The following is an 18,528-nucleotide window of genomic DNA, read 5'->3' as shown; positions in this document are numbered from 1 at the left end:
GGAGAACAAACAAGGTTACATGCTGAAGGTATTGGATCAGTCACACTGTCTGACAACTGCTTTGAGAACAGCACCACAATGTCTTTTTTTTATTGCACTAAACCTGTAATTTAAGAGACTTTTGTAATACAGCTTTCTCTACCAACCTTTTGCAAATACTTTCAATTTTATCATAGTCTTCAACTTTGGGATTTAATAAATGATAATCAGATCTTTTTTTTTTTTGTAAGACCAGACTCCAAGTCAATCATGACCCAGCCCATACTTTTATGTTTGAACCCTCTCCTTTCTGCACTGCAGAAAATACAACCTGCTTCACAGAACGGCACATGAATCAGAATTTAATTCACTTTCAAATGTAGAAATGAAAGAGTTTATTAATTTCACCTAAATACATGTAGGTTTTTCTAGCGATGCTTATAACTCACACTAAAAACTCACCTTATAATAATAAGCAATAAAGACACTGTATTGCTTGCTTCTGCTTTCTGTGTGTCTTTCTGATGTGACACTCCCAAAAAAGTTCCGTTATTTTGTTTATTGCTAAGAATATTATGCAAAAATATATAGTTTGAAGGGATTTACATTAATTCAACATAACCATTTTATTTCTTATTTGTTATATGTAGTAATCTCTGCACCAGCTTGTTTTATTTCAGCATTGTCTGCACAGAATAAAGATTGTACAGAGTAATTAATATTTATAATAATTATTTTGTTTAGAACGTTTTTTATACAAATTCACGGTAATTATTTTAAGTTTGCTACATATTTTTAAAAAGTATATATCCAATTTTCCAGAATATTAACTTGAGTCCCTTTTATTTCGGTTTTTAACGTGAGTCGTCGTGGTTTTGCCTTAAGAAGACGTCACTACGCTTAAGATTTGTACATCAAAAACCGCAAGACAGAAACATTAACACAGCGTCAAAAACACGAACTATGATTTATTCAAAGAGATTACCAGTGGTAATAATGTTTATTTCATTTATTTTTATTTTTCCACCTCCCCTACAGAAACATGAAAGTGAGCTGTTCCAGCACGATGATGTCATCTTTACAAGGTGAGCGGTCCGCGGCCATTTTGTTAGCCGTGTGTAGCTGTGCAGATTTCGTTCATGAAATTTCACCGAAAATAACAACTTGTGGAGATTTTTGCTTGCATTGTATTTTCGATTACACACTTGTAAGCCGGAATAAGAATTGTTTACTCGCTGACATTAAACATAGTCATTCATTTTCCGAGCTGCTTTGAGTTTGCTAGCTCTTTAGCTAGCTGGCTAACTTGTTTACGTGTTCCGTTGAGAGAAAACATCGGGCTTTCATGACCGCCAGCTTTTAAATGTTACAACTGTCGAATGAGCACGGTTTGTCTGCTCCTGACTTCCGTTGTTGTACATTTGCTTCTTTTGTTTAAACCGAAGAAAATTTGAGCCACGTTTAAGACCTTCCAACTCGCGTTGAGCCTCAGTGGTTAACCAGCAACTTGAGCTCCGTCATCAGCTGACTGCTCTCGGACCAGCGCTCAGCCATCCCGGAGCAAAATGTCAGAGCTGTACATTCGGGTGGCTGAGGATGAGAACGAGGAGCCCATGGAGATCCCCTCAGAGGACGATGGGACTGTTCTACTATCCTCGGTATCAGCCCAGTTCCCGGGGGCTTGCGGTCTTCGGTACAGAAACCCGGAGTCCCAGTGCATGAGGGGGGTCCGGCTGGTGGAGGGCGTCCTGCATGCACCAGAGAGCAGCTGGGGAAACCTGGTCTATGTCGTAAACTATCCCAAAGGTGAGACAGGATATGCTTTTCCTGTTTTTTTTTTACCAGCAGACTGTCTGCAAACTTCAGCCTGTATTCAAAGCGAGTGTGCAGTCAGAGATTTAGCAGCTATTGCACAAAACCCATTATAAAATGCTTTTTATTCTGCATTACTAGTTGTGTTACTTTATAATCAAATTCCTAAAGATAGCAAAAGCTAACGCAGAGCACAGTGTATAGGTTTTCTTTAGAGTTTGGTGTGAAAACAATACTTATCATCCACATCCACACTCCTTCGTAAATCCCTCAAAAACTTTTCACTGTTTCAGAAAAAAATTCAAGGTTATTTATATAGAATGTATTTTTCAGGCATAGTGCAAAAAGTAGTATAATTAAGAATACAACACAAAAGCACAAAACTAACATACAGACAAGTCAAGAAATCACAAGTTACAATAGGTAAATGATCAACATGGTTCAACAGAAAAATGTTAGCTCTCCTAAGGTATTAAAAGCCATTCAGTAACGATTTGTTTTTAGATGAGGGGCAGTTTGGTCCAGAACTTAAGAGTTACAAGTGCCTGTCCATTCAGTGCATCATTGGTAAACAAAAACATGTTTAAAATCACTTAGAAAATGAAGAAGGGCCAATAAAAATAACCAATTAAATTGGGGTGCAATTAAACTGTGGATCCAGTGTTTTAAGACTTCCAATTACAACAGAGTTCCAACTTCAAAAATGGATCCCCATGCGTCTAACCAAATCCGTTTGTCAAAGTTAAGATTTGAATTATACATCACCCTTAAAGGTTTGATGTGTGACTTTTGAAAAGGCTCCAATCCATCCAGATCTGTATGACAAGTGTCAGAGCCAGCATTCAAATGAAACGGGATGTTTTATGGTCTGAAGATGAAGCCTAAAGAAATAATTTGTTTGTAAAAATAAAACTCCACAAGTGAGAGGAGCTAAAAATAAATAAATAAATAAACAAAACGATATCAAATCCTGTCAGACAGGTAAGACCTGAACCATTCTGACCTCAGTATTGTGGCAATAAACAACAAATTAAACTGTTGGGTGAAAAGCTAAAGTCAAACATGATTTCCTGAATCTGCAAACAAAAAAAACATTCTTGGGTTTAAATGCTTTCTAAGGTAGTCAGGAGGTGTAATAGTGGCTTGTAACATAAGTTGTTTTTTTTTTGTTTTTGTTTTTTCTTTACAAATTTGTTACAAACCTGTCACTAAATCATGACACTTAACCTGAAGCTGCATCATTAATAAACATAGCTAAATATCAAATATACATAATGGCACAGAATAAATGGTGTTGGTTTATAGTTGATTCTGTGGATGTTTACTTTTTGTTCTCTGTGTGTCTAATTAGATTTTTGTGATTGTTTTTTTTTTTTTTCTTACGCCAGAATCTTATTTGTTCTTTGCAGATAACAAAAGGAAGATGGAGGAAATTGACGCGGCGTCGGCTGTTAAAATCAAAAGAGGTTTTCAGAAAACGTCAGACCTCATAGTCCTCGGGTTGCCTTGGAAAACAACAGAACAAGACCTGAAGGATTACTTTAGCACCTTTGGGGAGGTCATTATGGTACAGGTACTGATGTCTCATTTAACTTTAAATGCTCCTGTTTTTTCCCCCTCAATATTAAGTTCTAACTAGACTGAATAGCAACTTTAAAGTGGAAATTAATCTGGCATTCTCACTCTTTGCTGTTCCCAGGTGAAGAGAGATGCAAAAACTGGCAACTCAAAAGGTTTTGGGTTCGTCCGCTTTGCAGACTATGAGACGCAAACCAAAGTCATTGCTCAGAGACACATGATTGATGGACGATGGTGTGACTGCAAACTTCCCAACTCAAAGGTAAGCTGGACACCGTAGCAGAATACTCTGGAAAATGAGAAGTTGATGTTTTCTTTCACTGTTAAGATGTAGTCGCATTCCTTCGTTAAAGCGGTTTAGAAGTTTTGAAAATCACTTTCTAAGTCATCACAATAGATTGAACGCAATCAATCGCTCCATCTATAACCTGACTGGGCTTCTTTCTCTCCTCAGGCATCTCCCGACGAACCGATGCGGAGCCGTAAAATCTTTGTCGGCCGCTGCACAGAGGACATGACGACGGACGATCTGAGGCAGTACTTCATGCAGTACGGTGAAGTCACTGATGTCTTCATTCCCAAACCTTTCCGGGCCTTTGCATTTGTCACGTTTGCTGATGATCAGGTCAGAGCTGCTACTCTTCACTTACACTGAATATTAGCTCAAATTTTAAGATAGCTGATGTTACAGTAAGAATCGATAGCATTCATACCTCTCAAACATTTGTCACGTTATTTATTTTACATGCACAAATGTGCGTTTATATTAAGCTTGAATTATTTTACAGAGATGAATGGGTTAAAACTTCAGTTTCAAAACACACAAAGCTGGTAAAGACATACCTGAAAAGACTTGCCGCTGTATGTGCAGCAAAAAACATAGAAGACAAATTCTAACTACACAATTTTTTTGTAAAAACAAATGAAGAACATACATTTTCTTTCCTCCTTAAAAGTAAGAGCTGCTCAATAGTTGATTTATCACCACAAATGTCCCTAAATTTACACTGAAGTCTCCAGTTGTCATGCGGAAACGTTTGAGAGGGTTGAATACTTTTGCAAAGCATTGAAATAATGAAGAAAGCACAAACTGTTTGGAATAGTATTGGTCATCCGTAGACTGAAGTAATCAACAGCCTGCGGTGTTAAATGTTCTCCTTCTGTTCTTCCTTAGGTCGCCCAGGCTCTGTGCGGAGAGGACCTGATCATCAAGGGCGTCAGCGTGCACATCTCCAACGCTGAGCCCAAACACAATAACAGTAGGCAAATGATGGATCGGGGTCGGTTTGGGGCTGGCGGGTTCAGTCAGGGCTACGGCAGTAATCGCGGGGGGCTAGGCAGCGGTAGTGGAGGGGTTAACTTTGGGGCTCTGGGCCTTAACCCAGCGATGGTGGCAGCAGCTCAGGCGGCACTGCAGAGCAGCTGGGGGATGATGGGCATGCTGGCTAACCAGCAGGGCTTGACCACGGCGGCAGGCACAGCCTCAACCACCAGAGATCAGACGTATAGCTCTGCCAGCACCAGCTACAGCAGCCCCAGCTCAGCCAGCCTGGGCTGGGCCGGAGGCACTAACACGGCCTCCAGCAGCGGCTTCAGCTCCGGCTTTGGCACGTCAATGGAGTCCAAGTCTTCTAGCTGGGGAATGTAGAGCTAGGTGAGAGTTGACGTTTTCTCTTGCTGTTAGGCAAATCTGGTAAGTATACCTACAGGAAGGAATGGCTTATATCTTATTTAAGAAAGAAACACTGCCTTTTATTTTAGTAAAAGCAAACATTTCTACTTGTGTGACTGACTGTGTAGTCATGCATTGAATGGGTAAAACATTTAGTTTGTGGAATCCTCCTGCGTAGTTTCGTTTGTGAGAATATGTTATGAAGAGACGGCCGTGCATGCACCATAACTGTTCATAAACGTGCACGAGTATGTTGAGGTCTCCCCGCAGTCTGTCGAAAGCTGGCTGTGAGATAATTATATATATTTATGCATCATATTGTATTTCTTTGGTTTGTTTTATTTTTTCTTTTCCTTTGGAAACGCCTTCATGAACGTTTCTTCCGCAGTTCACCAACTCTTTCACAATTTCCCGGGAGGAGTCGCGTCATTGGCTGCAATGTTCGGCAGATCTCAGTATCCCTTCCCCTCCTCCCACGTGTAAATGCTTTATCATCCGAGAACACAACTTCACTCTGCGTATACAGTGTTAGACGGTGGGTGTTGCCTTTCTTTTCTCTCCCCTCCCCCTCTTTTTTTTTTTTTTCTTTCCTCTTTTCGGGATATAGAAATCTTGTCTGCCCTTGTCGCTTTTTGATCTCGATGAGTGGATTTGGTGTTGGACCGAATGAGAGTGAGCAAAAGGAAGGAAAGCAAGAACTGTTTGTGCTTTATTTATATATTTTTTGAAAGACAAATGCCTGGGAGAGGTGAGAAGAACCTGTGGCTTTGTGCGAGTGTGAGAGGAAGAAGCAAAGTACGTGTGTGTTCTCAGTGACCATCACAAGGACATTTCTTGCATCTCAAGATCCCTGAGTTTTCTGCTTACTCGTATCATTTTTCTATCCATCCCTGATTCTTTATATTAAAAAAAAAAAAGAAATCACACTGAATTGTCAAGTGCTATGAATATCTGTATCTTTTAGTAGATCTTTTCTTGCTGTCCAATGCGATGTGAATGCTCGTCTTACTTTCTCCTTGTTACCACCCTCTTTGTGTGAAAATGTGACTTTGTTTGTGAAGTCTGTGTGACGGGAGGGGGAAAAACACTGAAAGAGTGCTGAAGTTTGGAAGATGTTCCTGGTGAATGTTTGAATAGTTCCCATTGAAAGTTTGTGTTTGAAGTGGTTTCGAATGCATTTTTCTATGTTTTGTGAATCAAAGGGAAGTGTGAAATAAAACTTAATTTAACTAGGGAAAATACCCTCTTGACAAAGACTTGTTTTTGACTTTAATTGAACTGCCAACACTTTAATTCACATGTCTAGGGTCGTCGGATTTGGAAAAAGCCCAATTTTCTTCTGAGCCCCAGTTTGGAGTCGGCGACGCTTGATGACGAAGCCGAAATCGCCTTAATTCTGGGAAGGATCTACGTCGCCTCATTAGCAAGAAACATTCGACCCACTCAGCTAGAGTGATATCAAAATTATATTCACATATTTGTTTGTTTTGACACATTGGGACCAAAGTCATCCTGCTTGTTAGAAAAAAAATTCATTTTGTCCTCCAAAAACTGTTCAATTCTACCTCACTTGAACATGTTCATAAATACTTCACAAGTTACCAGTATATGCGAGTATAAAACCTTATATTATTTACTGTGATCAAAAGTTGTATTAGCATAGCAGGATATGTTGATGGCTGTTTGCTTTCATGATGAAGTGTATTGGCATTTTTCAGTATAAAGATCTGAGCGCAAAATCACACTTTGTGTATTGATGCTAGTGTTGCGATGTAAAATAAAAAGTAGTTTTTTTTAAGTTGTATGTGGTCTCAGTTTTGGTAAGCATGTTACTTTTTACTTGAGATAGCTGATAGTTTTGTAGAGTTATTTTTTTCAGTGCTGTGATTTTCATTTAAGACCTCAGATTTACAACTTTTTTTTTTTTAGAAAGTGAAACTGGTGTATGGATTCATTACATACAAAATTATATTACAAGTGTTTGGTTTTTGTTTGTTTTTATAATTAAAATCTATAATTCCACTTCTTCAAATATTTGAATCTGACCTAAGATCAGGTTGTAACAGATCAAGTTGTAACAAAATAATTTTAATAGAGATGATTTATTGTACGCCATCAAATCTTTAATATTCTGACCTAGTGTGGCAAGTCGCAATGAAAAGGAGTCGTGTCCACTTCAACTATTGGTTCAGCTATCATGCAATTCTACAAAGTGTTACTTTTCCTCAATTGCTTTGCTGCGTTTCTCTGCTTGGAATCTATTTTATTTTTATCACTAATTCAACTTCCACAGCATTTAGTCACCATATGTCTCATTATTTCCCAACAAATTGTTAATGTGTTCAGACATCAATCAATTGCTTCCATCAAATTTTCTGCATTTTTACGTCATTTGCTTATTATGTTGGTTCAAATGAACCATACTTATGAATCCTGGATAGTCATTCCCTATAAGTCATTTCATTGCTGGAATCATTACATACCAAACTGTTCAGCTAGTTTTCAAAATCTGTCAAAATTATGCATTATGTTTTATTATTTCTTTGAAAAGTCTGCCAAGTTGAGCAATTTCTCTCAGTGAATCTCAACTTTGATTAATATTGTTTACAGTTGTGTATAGCTTTTCTCTGTTGTAAATAAGTTTGTACTTGGCTTATGCATAATGCTGTGAAAAAACAACTGCATAGAGCACAATGCAGTAAAAATGTGAAACATTTGTATGCAGGTCAAGGCATTTTACTTTTTTTTTTTTTTCCAAGCACGCACAGCATACAAAGTATAAACTTTAGAGGAAATAAAGATAACTGAGCAATATATACAAGTATTTGCAGACATTTTTTTTAATCGTAAAGAAAAAAGATTGTGACTATGCAAAACTGCTTATTTTGTTTCACAATAGAGCAAACGACCTTGACAGAGCAGTAGAGTATAAGTGTCCTGAATAAGTACTGTGTAACTAAACTATATTTTAAATGGCTGTGCAAATAGTGTAGCACTCTTTAGCATTTTCAGGTAGTGTCAGCAAGGTCTGACATTTTTGCATGAAAACATGACAAAGCCATTTGACTATCTTCTCCACAAACATGCCAGGACTTTTCTTGTAGATGAGACTGAGTTTCATTGACTTGCATATTTGCTTTTGAGGAATGAACTATCCATTTTGAGCAAGAGACTTACAGACTACGAGTTTTTAATCGCATTATACATCATGTATATGCCTTTCTGTTTATCATTTTTGTTATTTGGCTTAATTTAGGAACGCTGAAGACCGCACACATGGAACAGCGACCCCCTGTTAGCATGTAGCAGACCTGGATATGGGGACAGTGCGTCTGTTATTGTTAGCATAGTCTACCACGTGGGATAGTAGCGTCTGAGAGGTGGAACATTAAAGCGCAATGCCTTATGGGTAATCAGAAAAGACATATGTATATAAACTCTTATTTATATCCGAGTTTTTCCCATTTTAATGCAGCATTTATATTTAAGTTATGACTTTCAGTGTAGCTAAATTTCTGGAAGTTGAGAAGTCAACTTCTCAACTTTATGTAAATAAACATAATTTGTCACAGGATACTTTATACTTGTAACTATTGTAATTAAAACAATCTAAACGGGGTTTGTGTTATTAAGTTTTACATTAATTACTTAAGTTTTACATTAATTACCTGTGGAGCTTTCGTCGCTTTGCCTGCACCGTCACTGAGAAGGGTAGGGGGTTCGTACTAGAAGACGTGGAGGAGGTTTGGTGAGTCAAGACTATACTTTCAGGGATCATTTCTATAGTTTGCGACTTGAGAAATGTGTTTCTAATTTGTATGGTCTCGCTAACCACGATGAAGAGTGGGTGATACGCTATCCTGAGCGGGAAGCTTGCAAAGAAAGGTGACTGACGTCACGTGTTCCTTGCTTTTGATGACCGTTCACTGTCTCCTTGGAGACGGCGAGGGATGGTGTATGATCAGAGAGGTTGTGCGCACATTATTAATGAAAATGTTTTTTTTGAGAATTAATCCAAAATGTTTTAGACTGGTGTGGGGTGAATTCCACCTTTTCTTTCACTGTGGTGTTAATCCTCCCTTCAGATTTCCAAAGCTATTTCTTATTGTACATTCAGATAAAACATGGATCATTTTTTCCCTCTGCCTTTAGTCAAATCAGCCAAACTTCTCTTAATTTAGGTCAAAATTATTTATACCAGTCACAACCACAAATAATGGAAGAATATGTGAATATTTACTTAATGACGTCTTCAAAATTAGGACTATTACCACCAATGAGGGGAAGCCCAGATGATTATGTCATGGCTTTGGAAACTTCTGGTAGGTTAATTGACACAGTTGATTTAATTGGAGGCACATCTGGAGCACACTGCTGAAGACATCAGGAAGAGAATCATGCAGCTGCACAGGTCTGGTTCATCCTTGGGAACAATTTCCAGATGCTTGAAGGCGATGCGTTCATCTGTTCAAACAATTATATGCTGTTTTTGTATTCAGTGTGTTTAAACTTCTGCTTTTATCTTTGCATTTGGTAGAGATGAGTAATTTGAGACAGATTAAATATCCTTCCACAGTAGATTGGTGGACCTTTGACCCCATTCCTCCTGACTGGAAGGATTTATCATGTTCCGCTAGGACAGCAGCTACTTGTTCACATGTATAACGTAAGGTGTTCAACTTGACTAGTTGGAGTGTAGCTACAGTCTTCCTCCAGCAGGTTGTGCTGTTGTACCTTGATCTTTTTTCAACGCATTAAGGAAGTTAGAAATAGACTGCTGGTAACACCGATAAAATAGAAACAAAAAGAAAAACGTTAACTAAATGTAATAAACTACAAAAGATGTTAGTTATCAGTTGTTTCTTAACAATAGCCATGCACACACAGTCATACCAAAAGATAAATTAGAGACCAATTAACCTCACAGTCATGTCTTTGGCTCATAGAAGGAAACAAGAGTACCAATGAAATGCATCTAAATAACTTTAGAAATGATTAAATTGTGACAGCTGATTAGAAAATGCAAAATGGAAAATATTTTGGGCCTAATGACAATCTGTGTGTTTTGGTGCCTGATTCACACACCTGGTGTTGATGTCAGCAGCATGAATGTCCACATCCAAGCTCCTTGTACTCACACAAACACGCAAAGACTGCCTGATCTACAGCTGTAGGTTTGTGGAAATATTAATTACATGTTACTCTGTGTTTCATAGAGGTCTAGTCAAAGTTATACTCCAGTTTTTCATAACGTTTAAGGTACCTAGTCTGTTGTCTGATTCTTAAAGAGTTATCCCCACAGCTCGACAGTTTCTGTCTGCCTTACAAAACACAAATGGAGCACACCTGCTCACAATGCATTTAAAAATAACAGATTGGCTTGTTTTTAAGTTGAATTGTATAGGATAATGTCACTTTACTTGTGCGAAAGGTTTTTACATCACAAACCCCTGACATTTTAGTTGAAGGTTGTACTCTTTAGAGCCTATTATGCAAGAAATGTACCTAACCCTAAGAAATAATACGAATTTCACACTGCTGAATTAGTTTATGCTGGTTTCACGTCCATTGTGTGGACAAAGGGAAGTCGATGCAATCACCTGCTCCATTATGCATCACCTCCCTGTAGTGTCTGTCCTCTTTAATGCAGATGAGTCACAGTTTCACCTCCATGAGGTTTCACTGAGCTCTGATGCAACAGCTGCTAATCAGGGGCCTGCAAGAAGACAAGAGCTGAAAAGTTTACCCAGTGACCCTCACCAGGTTACTTAATAAATCAGTAACAATATTTATACTGTATTTACTGTAAGATATAAGCTTCAACACAGAGTAAAGGTCTGAAGTGTCTCATGACGAGGGAAGGGGAACGTTATGCTAACATCAACGTAAGAGTCACCCAAGGTTAAGACGAGGTGTAATGAAGCTTTGTTTGCTGATGACCAGTGAGTGTGGTAACAGCTGTGTTGGCAGATGCAGCATCCTTCCCTGTGGTGGGTGTAGTAGCTGCTGCGTTGCTCCATCTATTATTGAAGCTGGTGACGTGACACATTATTCCCAGAGAAGCCGTCGCATTAGAACAAAAGGAGGATTTTTTTTTTTTTTTTTAAACCTAATCTGACCATCAACTTGAAGATGTTCAAAGAGTCAAGGGACGGTTGACTGATTTAGTTTTACACGTTTGTGTTTTTCTCACATTGTTGATTTCATTTTGGAGTTTTAATTTGAACTTTTCTCCTTGATTGATGATTAACACGGCAAACAACTTGAAATTAATTTAAACAGGAACTGGGTGCAAATATTTGACTTTCAATCAGTTTCAATTTGTTTTGGGTCATTTTTCTGTTGGAACGTCCAATCCACTCACAGTTTTAGTAATCTAACCCAAACTGTCACCCTCAGGTTCAAAAATACTTCGATAATATTTACCCTAAATACCATAAATCATATCATCTAAGTGTGTTTAAGGAGTGGTTGGTGATGGAATCAATCAATCAAATTTTATTTGTATAGCACATTTCAGCAGCAAGGCATTTCAAAGTGCTTTACATAATTAAAATAAAAACAGCATGAGAGAGTTTTTAAAAAAAAAAATAATTAAAACGCAAACAGGAAGGAAGGATCTCTGGTAGCAGTTACAATTAAGCAGTTTAAAGTCCAATTAAATCTAAAAAAACCAAAATGTGATTGTTTACTCAGAGGCTTTTTTTACTCTGCAGCCTAAAGAAGCCCCAAGTCCCCTTGCTGGACAACAACTTAAATTACCCTTTACCCCAAATTTATGGTTTTATATTTTGCTTCAAACTTGAAAAAGAGAATTTGCATATCATGACTCTTGATGCGTCAATGTTGATAAAGCTTACAATCAAATGCCTCCATTTGAATGTAAGCGTGTCTGTCCGTCTCTGTGTGGTTACTGTAATAAGTTTCCTAATTTAGAGTTACACACAAACGAACCTCAGTCTTTGTTCACAGCTCGCACGGCGTAAGGACCATCAAAGCTAATTATAAAGGGATTGAGATCTTTATTTAGCCTTTTACAGATCAGTGCAACGCTTCACCTTAATCCAGTGTCAACGCTGGGTCCAACACGACTGATGAACGTTAGCCTGGTGTCCAGATGAGGCCAACGGGGTGGTGTGTGTGTGTGTGTGTGTGTGTGTGTGTGTGACTGCAGCTACATCAGAACAGATCAGAAGTAGGAAGGCAACACGCGCTATGATCCCATGTCTTGATAAATAAAACTGCAAGAGGTCTCTGAAGAGTAAAAGTCAGGATGAAGCCGAGGTTGGTCATGGAGCTGGAATGTGGGACATGGGCTCTTCTTTTCCGAGCAATGTCCTCTTTTACTCATCTTATTTGTTGTTTTTGTTTGTTTGTTTTTTTTTGGCGGTGGTTAAGCGTTGTAGGAGGAAGAGGAGACGTTTCCGCCGTGGCCCGTCCAGTTGGTGTGGATGTAATGCCCGGGGTTTGAAAGCAGCTCGTATGTGTGAGCGCCAAAGTAGTCCCTCTGGGCCTGAAAACGACAACATCAAAGCCACGTCAGCGACTGATGATCAAAACTGATGCCTTCACACTGCTTGATCTTGCTCACATCTCTACCACAAATGCCAATGTGTTTAATTGTAGTTTTATGTGATAGATCAACAGATTAAAAAAAAAAAAAAATGTTTATTTGAATTCAGCTTTCCTGACTTGATTAAGCAGAAAACATACGTCTGCAGGTCTTTTAGGGTTCGTCTCCACCAGCTTTATGCAGCTACATTCTTTGCCACAGATCAACTGGATTTAGATCCAGACTTTGACTCGACCCTCTGCTCTCAGTGGGAGCCGATTCCCAGCAGCTGTCGCCATATTTACCTGCAGCAGGTTGGCAGGCAGCATGTCGTGTCTGTATCCGTCGTAGAAGGACAGAGCCGTAGTGAAGCAGGGCATCGGGATGCCGTGCTGGACGCCGGCGCAGACCGTTCTGCGCCACGACTCCTACAGACAGAAGGTTTAAAAAATAAAAATAAAAAAAAATAAATAAAAAAAAATTGACAGCTTCATCCAAGCTGCTTACATGCAGCACATCTGGTCAGGACGAACAGATTTTATATTTGCAGCGAATCCTAAACGTGTGAACCTGTCTAAATTAAAATAGGTTCAGTCAATTTTAAATCGGTTGCCAGGCTTCGTTTTCCCAACAGCTTGGACTGAATTTACTTGACCCGAAATGTGAAGAGATCTTAGCAGACGGCTGAAACGTTACAGCAATAAGTCACGGCTTTGCATCACAGCTTTTCTTTGTAAAAAGAAGGAAACAGACTTTGTCAATGTGGCTGTTGTAAGCTCGGGTTTGCTCGACTTCCTCATACCTGACAGTCTTGCACAGCATTGCTGAAAAAGTTGTTCAGCAACAAGTTCTGCAGGTCAGCGTCTCGGTCAAAGGCCTCTTTGATTTTACCGAGGAAAACACTGGAGAGAGAGGGAGAGAAAGAGATGTTGCATGCGATTTAGACTGATGCAACACTTTACATCAGAAAAGCAGTGCTGCAACCACTGTGTCATCATTCTTCACTCCATCTGACTGTAAAGGAAAGGCTGCACTTTCTTCCACTGAAATTCCCACATTACGACACCACAATAACAAAAAAAAAAAAAGATCCGATTTAACTTCCTCAACACCACAGCAGTAAAGCTTCTTTTTCCTCAGGCAGCAGAAAGACGTTCTACTTGAAGCCCCATATCTTTTATTAAAACATGCATAAAATGAGGATGAAACGAGGTCGAGCAGCACCTTCGGATGATGCAGCCTCCTCGCCACATCAGGGCGATGGCGCCGTAGTTGAGCGTCCAGCCGAACTCTTTGGCCGCCTGCCGCAGCAGCATGAAGCCCTGCGCGTAGGAAATGATCTTGGAGGCGTAGAGAGCCTGCAGAAAACAAAAGCAATCGCTTTTAACGGGGCAGAATATTCTGAGGCGCAGTCCGCTGCGACATGCAGGAGCTCACGCTTCCACCCGCTCAGGTTTAAAACAGGAAATCTGCCATGCTCAACACAAGCTGAGTTCCTCAAAACGTCAGTATTACAACACTTTAATAAACCTGCTTGTGCTTCATAATAATTTGGAAAGCAGCAATGTTGATATCTCTATTAAATTGTGCCACACTTTTCTATATGTAGCCATTTTTATGCAATTATTGAGTTAATTTGGTTTGAACTTTCTTAGAGATTCAACGACTGCAGCAAAGCGAAACTCGATCTCTCCGTTTTAGGTCAAATAAAACCCTCCAGTCAGCAGCGACAGTAAGTTATGATGTTTACAAAACTTCATTAGTGTTAATATGGTTTTGTTTTTACCGTAGTTTACCAGGTTTCTGGAGCAACATTTGCGTTAGTCAGGCTCTGATTTCATGCAGATGCATCTGCAGCCAAAAATGCAGATGATTTTGTGAAACTTAATTTTCTCAGTTAAGCTGTAGCACAATAAAAATCGAATATACAGCAAAAATATTTGATTTTAGCTCCTTAATGGCCATCGGGTAAAGCAGATTTTGCAGGTAGCTAACAATGTACGGAGACAAACTAATTATTTTAAATTGATTAAGTTTTTAAATATTTGAGAAATGCTGCAATTTTGACTTCATACTGAATATTACTGTTGATTTAACCCCTTAACTGCCAGCCTGAAAACGCTTTCATGCTATCCAAATGGTCTGCAGGGACACCAGAGTCCTCATGACAGTTAAGGGTTAAACAAATATTGACAAATAAATAAATCAAATGATAATAATAATGTATTTCAGGAGCACAATCTCCTGCCCGGCACATTCTGTGCTGCTCATCTGTACCTTCCTAATGTCCTCCAGGAAAGCGGCCTTGTTGCCGTCGAATTTGAGCCCCTGGGGGCCGGAGAGGCTGCGGCTGGCCTGGACCCGCTCCTCCTTCAGAGAGGACAGGCATCTGGCAAAGACGGCCTCCCCTGAGACGCAGGAAAGAAGGGAGGAGGAGAGAAAAGGCTGGTGAATATGAAATCAGGGACAGAAGGCGGTTAGATTTCCTGAAATCTCTCAGACGTAGAGGAGCTAACGTAAAGCAGCACAATCTTATCAACAGAGCACTGTTAAGATTACAATCAGCATGAGTCAGCATTAAGTATGGAGGTTAAGTGGGCGTGTCACAGAAGGCAGAAATCTTAAGTTTTGCCACATAAATAATAAAATCTACTTTTCTACTGTAAAGACTTCGTTTAGTCAGCATGACTTTGCGAAAACCAAACTGTCCAGTTAGATGATGCAAGAGAAAAACTGATGAGGCCTCTGAAATCATCCCCCCCCACCCCATGCCATGCATACTACTGCTCCACACAAGCTGGGACACTTCTCACACAATGAAGCTCTGTTCGGCGTGCGGCGGCCGACAGCAGCAGAGCGGACGGCATTAAAAAACGTTAATCCTAGCAAAGCCTGGATGGGTTTGGTAATGGGCCGGTTCATGCTACAAAAGATCAACTTTTTGTCTCTGAGCTGCTTTACTTGCAGTTGTGTGTCCTAAAGTGAGTTCTCCCTCATTTTTTTTTTTTTTATGTTAGCCTTACTTCATGTCCTTCTGTGATAATCACAACAATACAAAAGTAAACAACAAATCCAAATCCTTCTTATGTCACTAGAGAGCAGCAAGCAGCCAGAAAAGCCTCCAATCTTCTTAACCTGCAGCCTCATAATGATCACATCCAAAAAACACTTGTTGACTTGAAATAAATCTGACCTTTACTCTTCAATAACTGTCTGAGGCTGTAATCCTAGCAGGTGTGTCCTAATCCTTTTTGTTACAAGGAGTGGAGTTTACCGAAAGAAACCAGACCTGCAGGAAGACGAAGGGAAACAAGAGACTTCCTCGTTTCTGATTTCCTCCTACCGATTAAAGTGACGGGTGTGCCGTACTCCAGGGCTGAAATGGCCGTCCATTTCCCCGTGCCCTTCTGTCCGGCACTGTCGCGGATCTTGGGCAACAGGTGCGTCCCGTCGGCGTCCTTGTATTTAAGGATGTTGGCCGTGATCTCGATCAGGAAGGAGTCCAGCTCCGTCTTGTTCCAGCTGTCGAACGCCTGAGCGTTTTAAAACAGAAGGAAGTTAACACGACGGGAGAAAAGACGTCGACGGACGCTCTCTTCCCGAACCCCACCTGTGCCATCTCGTCGTGGTCCATCCCCAGGACGTCCTTCATCAGGTGGTAGGCCTCGCAGATCAGCTGCATGTCTCCGTACTCGATGCCGTTGTGGACCATTTTCACAAAGTGACCCGCGCCCTCGTCTCCGACCTGCCCCACAAACGCACGACGACGTCAGCCGACGCTGCTGGATCCTAAATGCTTAAAGAAGAAACGGCTGCACCCACCCAGTCACAGCAAGGCTCTCCTGTCCCAACCTTAGCAGCAATGCTCTGGAAGATGTCTTTGATATGCGGCCTTTAAAAGTGAATGACGTCAAATGTTTATATTTAACCAGCTAATTGCAAACATGAACTTTTAACCACGAAAGAAACAAAAAAATAAAAAATAAAGAAAACTTTCAGTAATTTTTTTTTAGGACCCACCAGGCCTCCTTATGTCCCCCTGGCATGAGCGAGGGTCCATAGCGAGCTCCCTCCTCTCCACCGCTGACTCCGCTCCCAACGAACAGCAAGCCCTTCTCTTTCAGGCTCTTACACCGCCGCTGTGTGACCGAAACACAAGAGCAACTTTGAAAATGTATGCTGGGAAACAAAAAAAGAAACGTTTCTGCCAAACTTCTGTGACTCACAGTCGTGTCTCTGTACTCAGAGTTGCCTCCGTCGATAATGATGTCTCCGGCTTCTAACAGGGGAACCTGTAAAAAAATAAATAAATACGAAGTGGATTTAAGATGAAGGCATACCAAGCTTTTAAAAAGTGAAATTATTTCATAACTGCTAACAGCTTATGTGATAATGATCCAAAGTTTAAAACAGAGATGCACCAATCATGATACTGGATTTCTGTTCTTTTTGAAGTCTGATCTGATGATTTCAGATTTCTTTTCTACAGATTTTCGGTTTGAAATCCAGCAGAATATGAAATTATACATCAAAGCAACTGTCTTAAATATTAACTTGATTTTTTTTTTTAAATTAAACTCCAAAAATAATGATATAATAATTACTCCTTCTCTAATTAAAATAAAATTTGTTCAGGTCGGTTGTTTTGTTTTGTTTCAAATCTTTGTGTAAATATATAGAAATGATGGTATATTTATTCAAGGTTACCATATAATTGGATTCTTAAGAATACAATACTTCATGACATTTTTTTTTTTTCCCCTGATGTTTTGGTAGAAAAAAACCAACCAGTTTATCAATGAAGTCATCCACGGCCTGTCCAGCCTTAACCAGCAGGATGATCCTCCTGGGCTTCTTCAGCTTGGACACCATGTCCTCCAGGGACTCGGCTCCGACCACCTTCGAGCCCTTTGCCTCGTTCTGCAGAAAGTCGTGCACCTTGGAGACGGTTCTGTTGTAAGCGCAGACCTGCAGAGCAGAGATGTTGCTCTTACTGAGGAGAAAAAAACTCACAACAGCAGCAGAACATGACGTGCAAGGAGAAATGTAAATAAAGGAAAATCAGGGTCTCACCACAAAGCCATGGTCGTTCATGTTCATGATCAGGTTCTGGCCCATGACAGCCAACCCAATGAGTGCAATGTCTGCTCTGAAATCAAAAGGAGTCGTATAATATATAATGTCAGGACCTGATGGCAGACTGGTATCAGACTGGAACACTAAAAAACTTTTACATCTCTTTGGTATGGGTTTTCTGGGGCTCCGTAGTTTTCTGGGTCTTTTACGACAATAAAGGGCCTAAAGAGCAGAGTCCAAGATGACTTCAATTCCCAGAGTACAATGTGATTACTGAGTCACTAATCCGTGTAGTTTTACATGTTAAACGTCATGTCAAATATTTATTTGTACTTATGGCAAGAGTTTTTTAGACACTCAGCAAGAAAACTACTAAAACTTTGCAACAGAGAAGATTACCCCTTTTAAAACAGGCTAAGGAATCGCTAAATCTAAAGCATAAAGGTCGACAACAACCAATCGTTGTGCCACTGCCAAAATAAGTGCAGCGTATTTAGAAAACTTACTGAGCCATGATTTTCCTCAGGTAAAGTAGGTGGAAGGTAAGACGAGGTAAAATGAGAGTCGAGCTGCTTCTCCTCGGGTTCTCTTCTCTCGGTGTTTGCTTCCTCCTTCCTCTGTTCCGAACGTGATCCAACAGATTACGTACACCCATGTACAGCATCCACCAATCAGAGGCCGCCTAGATAACGCAACGCAAGTTTGCCGAGAATTCTAATTGGTCCACAAAAGCTGACCAGAGGTATCCCGTCTCCTATTGGCTAGTTCGGTGCTCAATCACGTTACACCCTACGGCACTGGTTACACCCACATTGAAGCTTTACGGCTTGGCCAAACTGCGCCTGTTAAAAATACTAAT

At 40.0% G+C, this 18,528-nt stretch overlaps 2 protein-coding genes across 4 annotated transcripts; one reads left to right on the top strand and one right to left on the bottom strand.

Annotated features, from left to right (window-relative positions):
- The first annotated feature begins 1,054 nt into the window (after positions 1–1,054).
- On the top strand, positions 1,055–7,856 carry tardbpa (TAR DNA binding protein a). 3 transcript variants are annotated; one of them, XR_001423693.1, is made up of 7 exons: positions 1,057–1,785; positions 3,201–3,364; positions 3,491–3,631; positions 3,824–3,994; positions 4,544–4,628; positions 5,430–5,576; positions 6,348–7,856. XR_001423693.1 is itself a non-coding variant. In XM_015026024.1 (6 exons), exons 1-6 carry the CDS (start codon positions 1,545–1,547, stop codon positions 5,522–5,524), a joined length of 897 nt encoding a protein of 298 aa, XP_014881510.1. In that variant the 5' UTR covers positions 1,057–1,544; the 3' UTR covers positions 5,525–6,295. The 3 variants fall into 3 exon arrangements, 2 of the variants coding, with proteins under 2 accessions (XP_014881509.1, XP_014881510.1); XM_015026024.1 differs by lacking the exon at positions 6,348–7,856 and having other exon boundaries at positions 5,430–6,295; XM_015026023.1 differs by lacking the exon at positions 6,348–7,856 and having other exon boundaries at positions 1,055–1,785; positions 4,544–5,439.
- Positions 7,857–12,043: 4,187 nt separating this feature from the next.
- On the bottom strand, positions 12,044–18,302 carry pgd (phosphogluconate dehydrogenase). The gene is made up of 13 exons (XM_015026026.1): positions 18,176–18,302; positions 17,667–17,742; positions 17,382–17,561; positions 16,820–16,885; positions 16,614–16,732; positions 16,416–16,485; positions 16,204–16,338; positions 15,937–16,126; positions 14,871–15,001; positions 13,818–13,951; positions 13,396–13,495; positions 12,899–13,021; positions 12,044–12,554 (listed from the first exon to the last, which is right to left on the bottom strand). The coding sequence occupies exons 1-13, from the start codon at positions 18,181–18,183 to the stop codon at positions 12,435–12,437; spliced, it is 1,452 nt and encodes a 483-aa protein (XP_014881512.1). The 5' UTR covers positions 18,184–18,302; the 3' UTR covers positions 12,044–12,434.
- Positions 18,303–18,528: the final 226 nt, after the last annotated feature.

Source organism: Poecilia latipinna, unplaced genomic scaffold (genome assembly GCF_001443285.1).
Source record: "Poecilia latipinna isolate Pla-1442-1.1 unplaced genomic scaffold, P_latipinna-1.0 Scaffold4483, whole genome shotgun sequence".
Lineage (NCBI taxonomy): Eukaryota > Metazoa > Chordata > Actinopteri > Cyprinodontiformes > Poeciliidae > Poecilia > Poecilia latipinna.
This window is presented reverse-complemented; position numbering and strand designations above follow the sequence as displayed.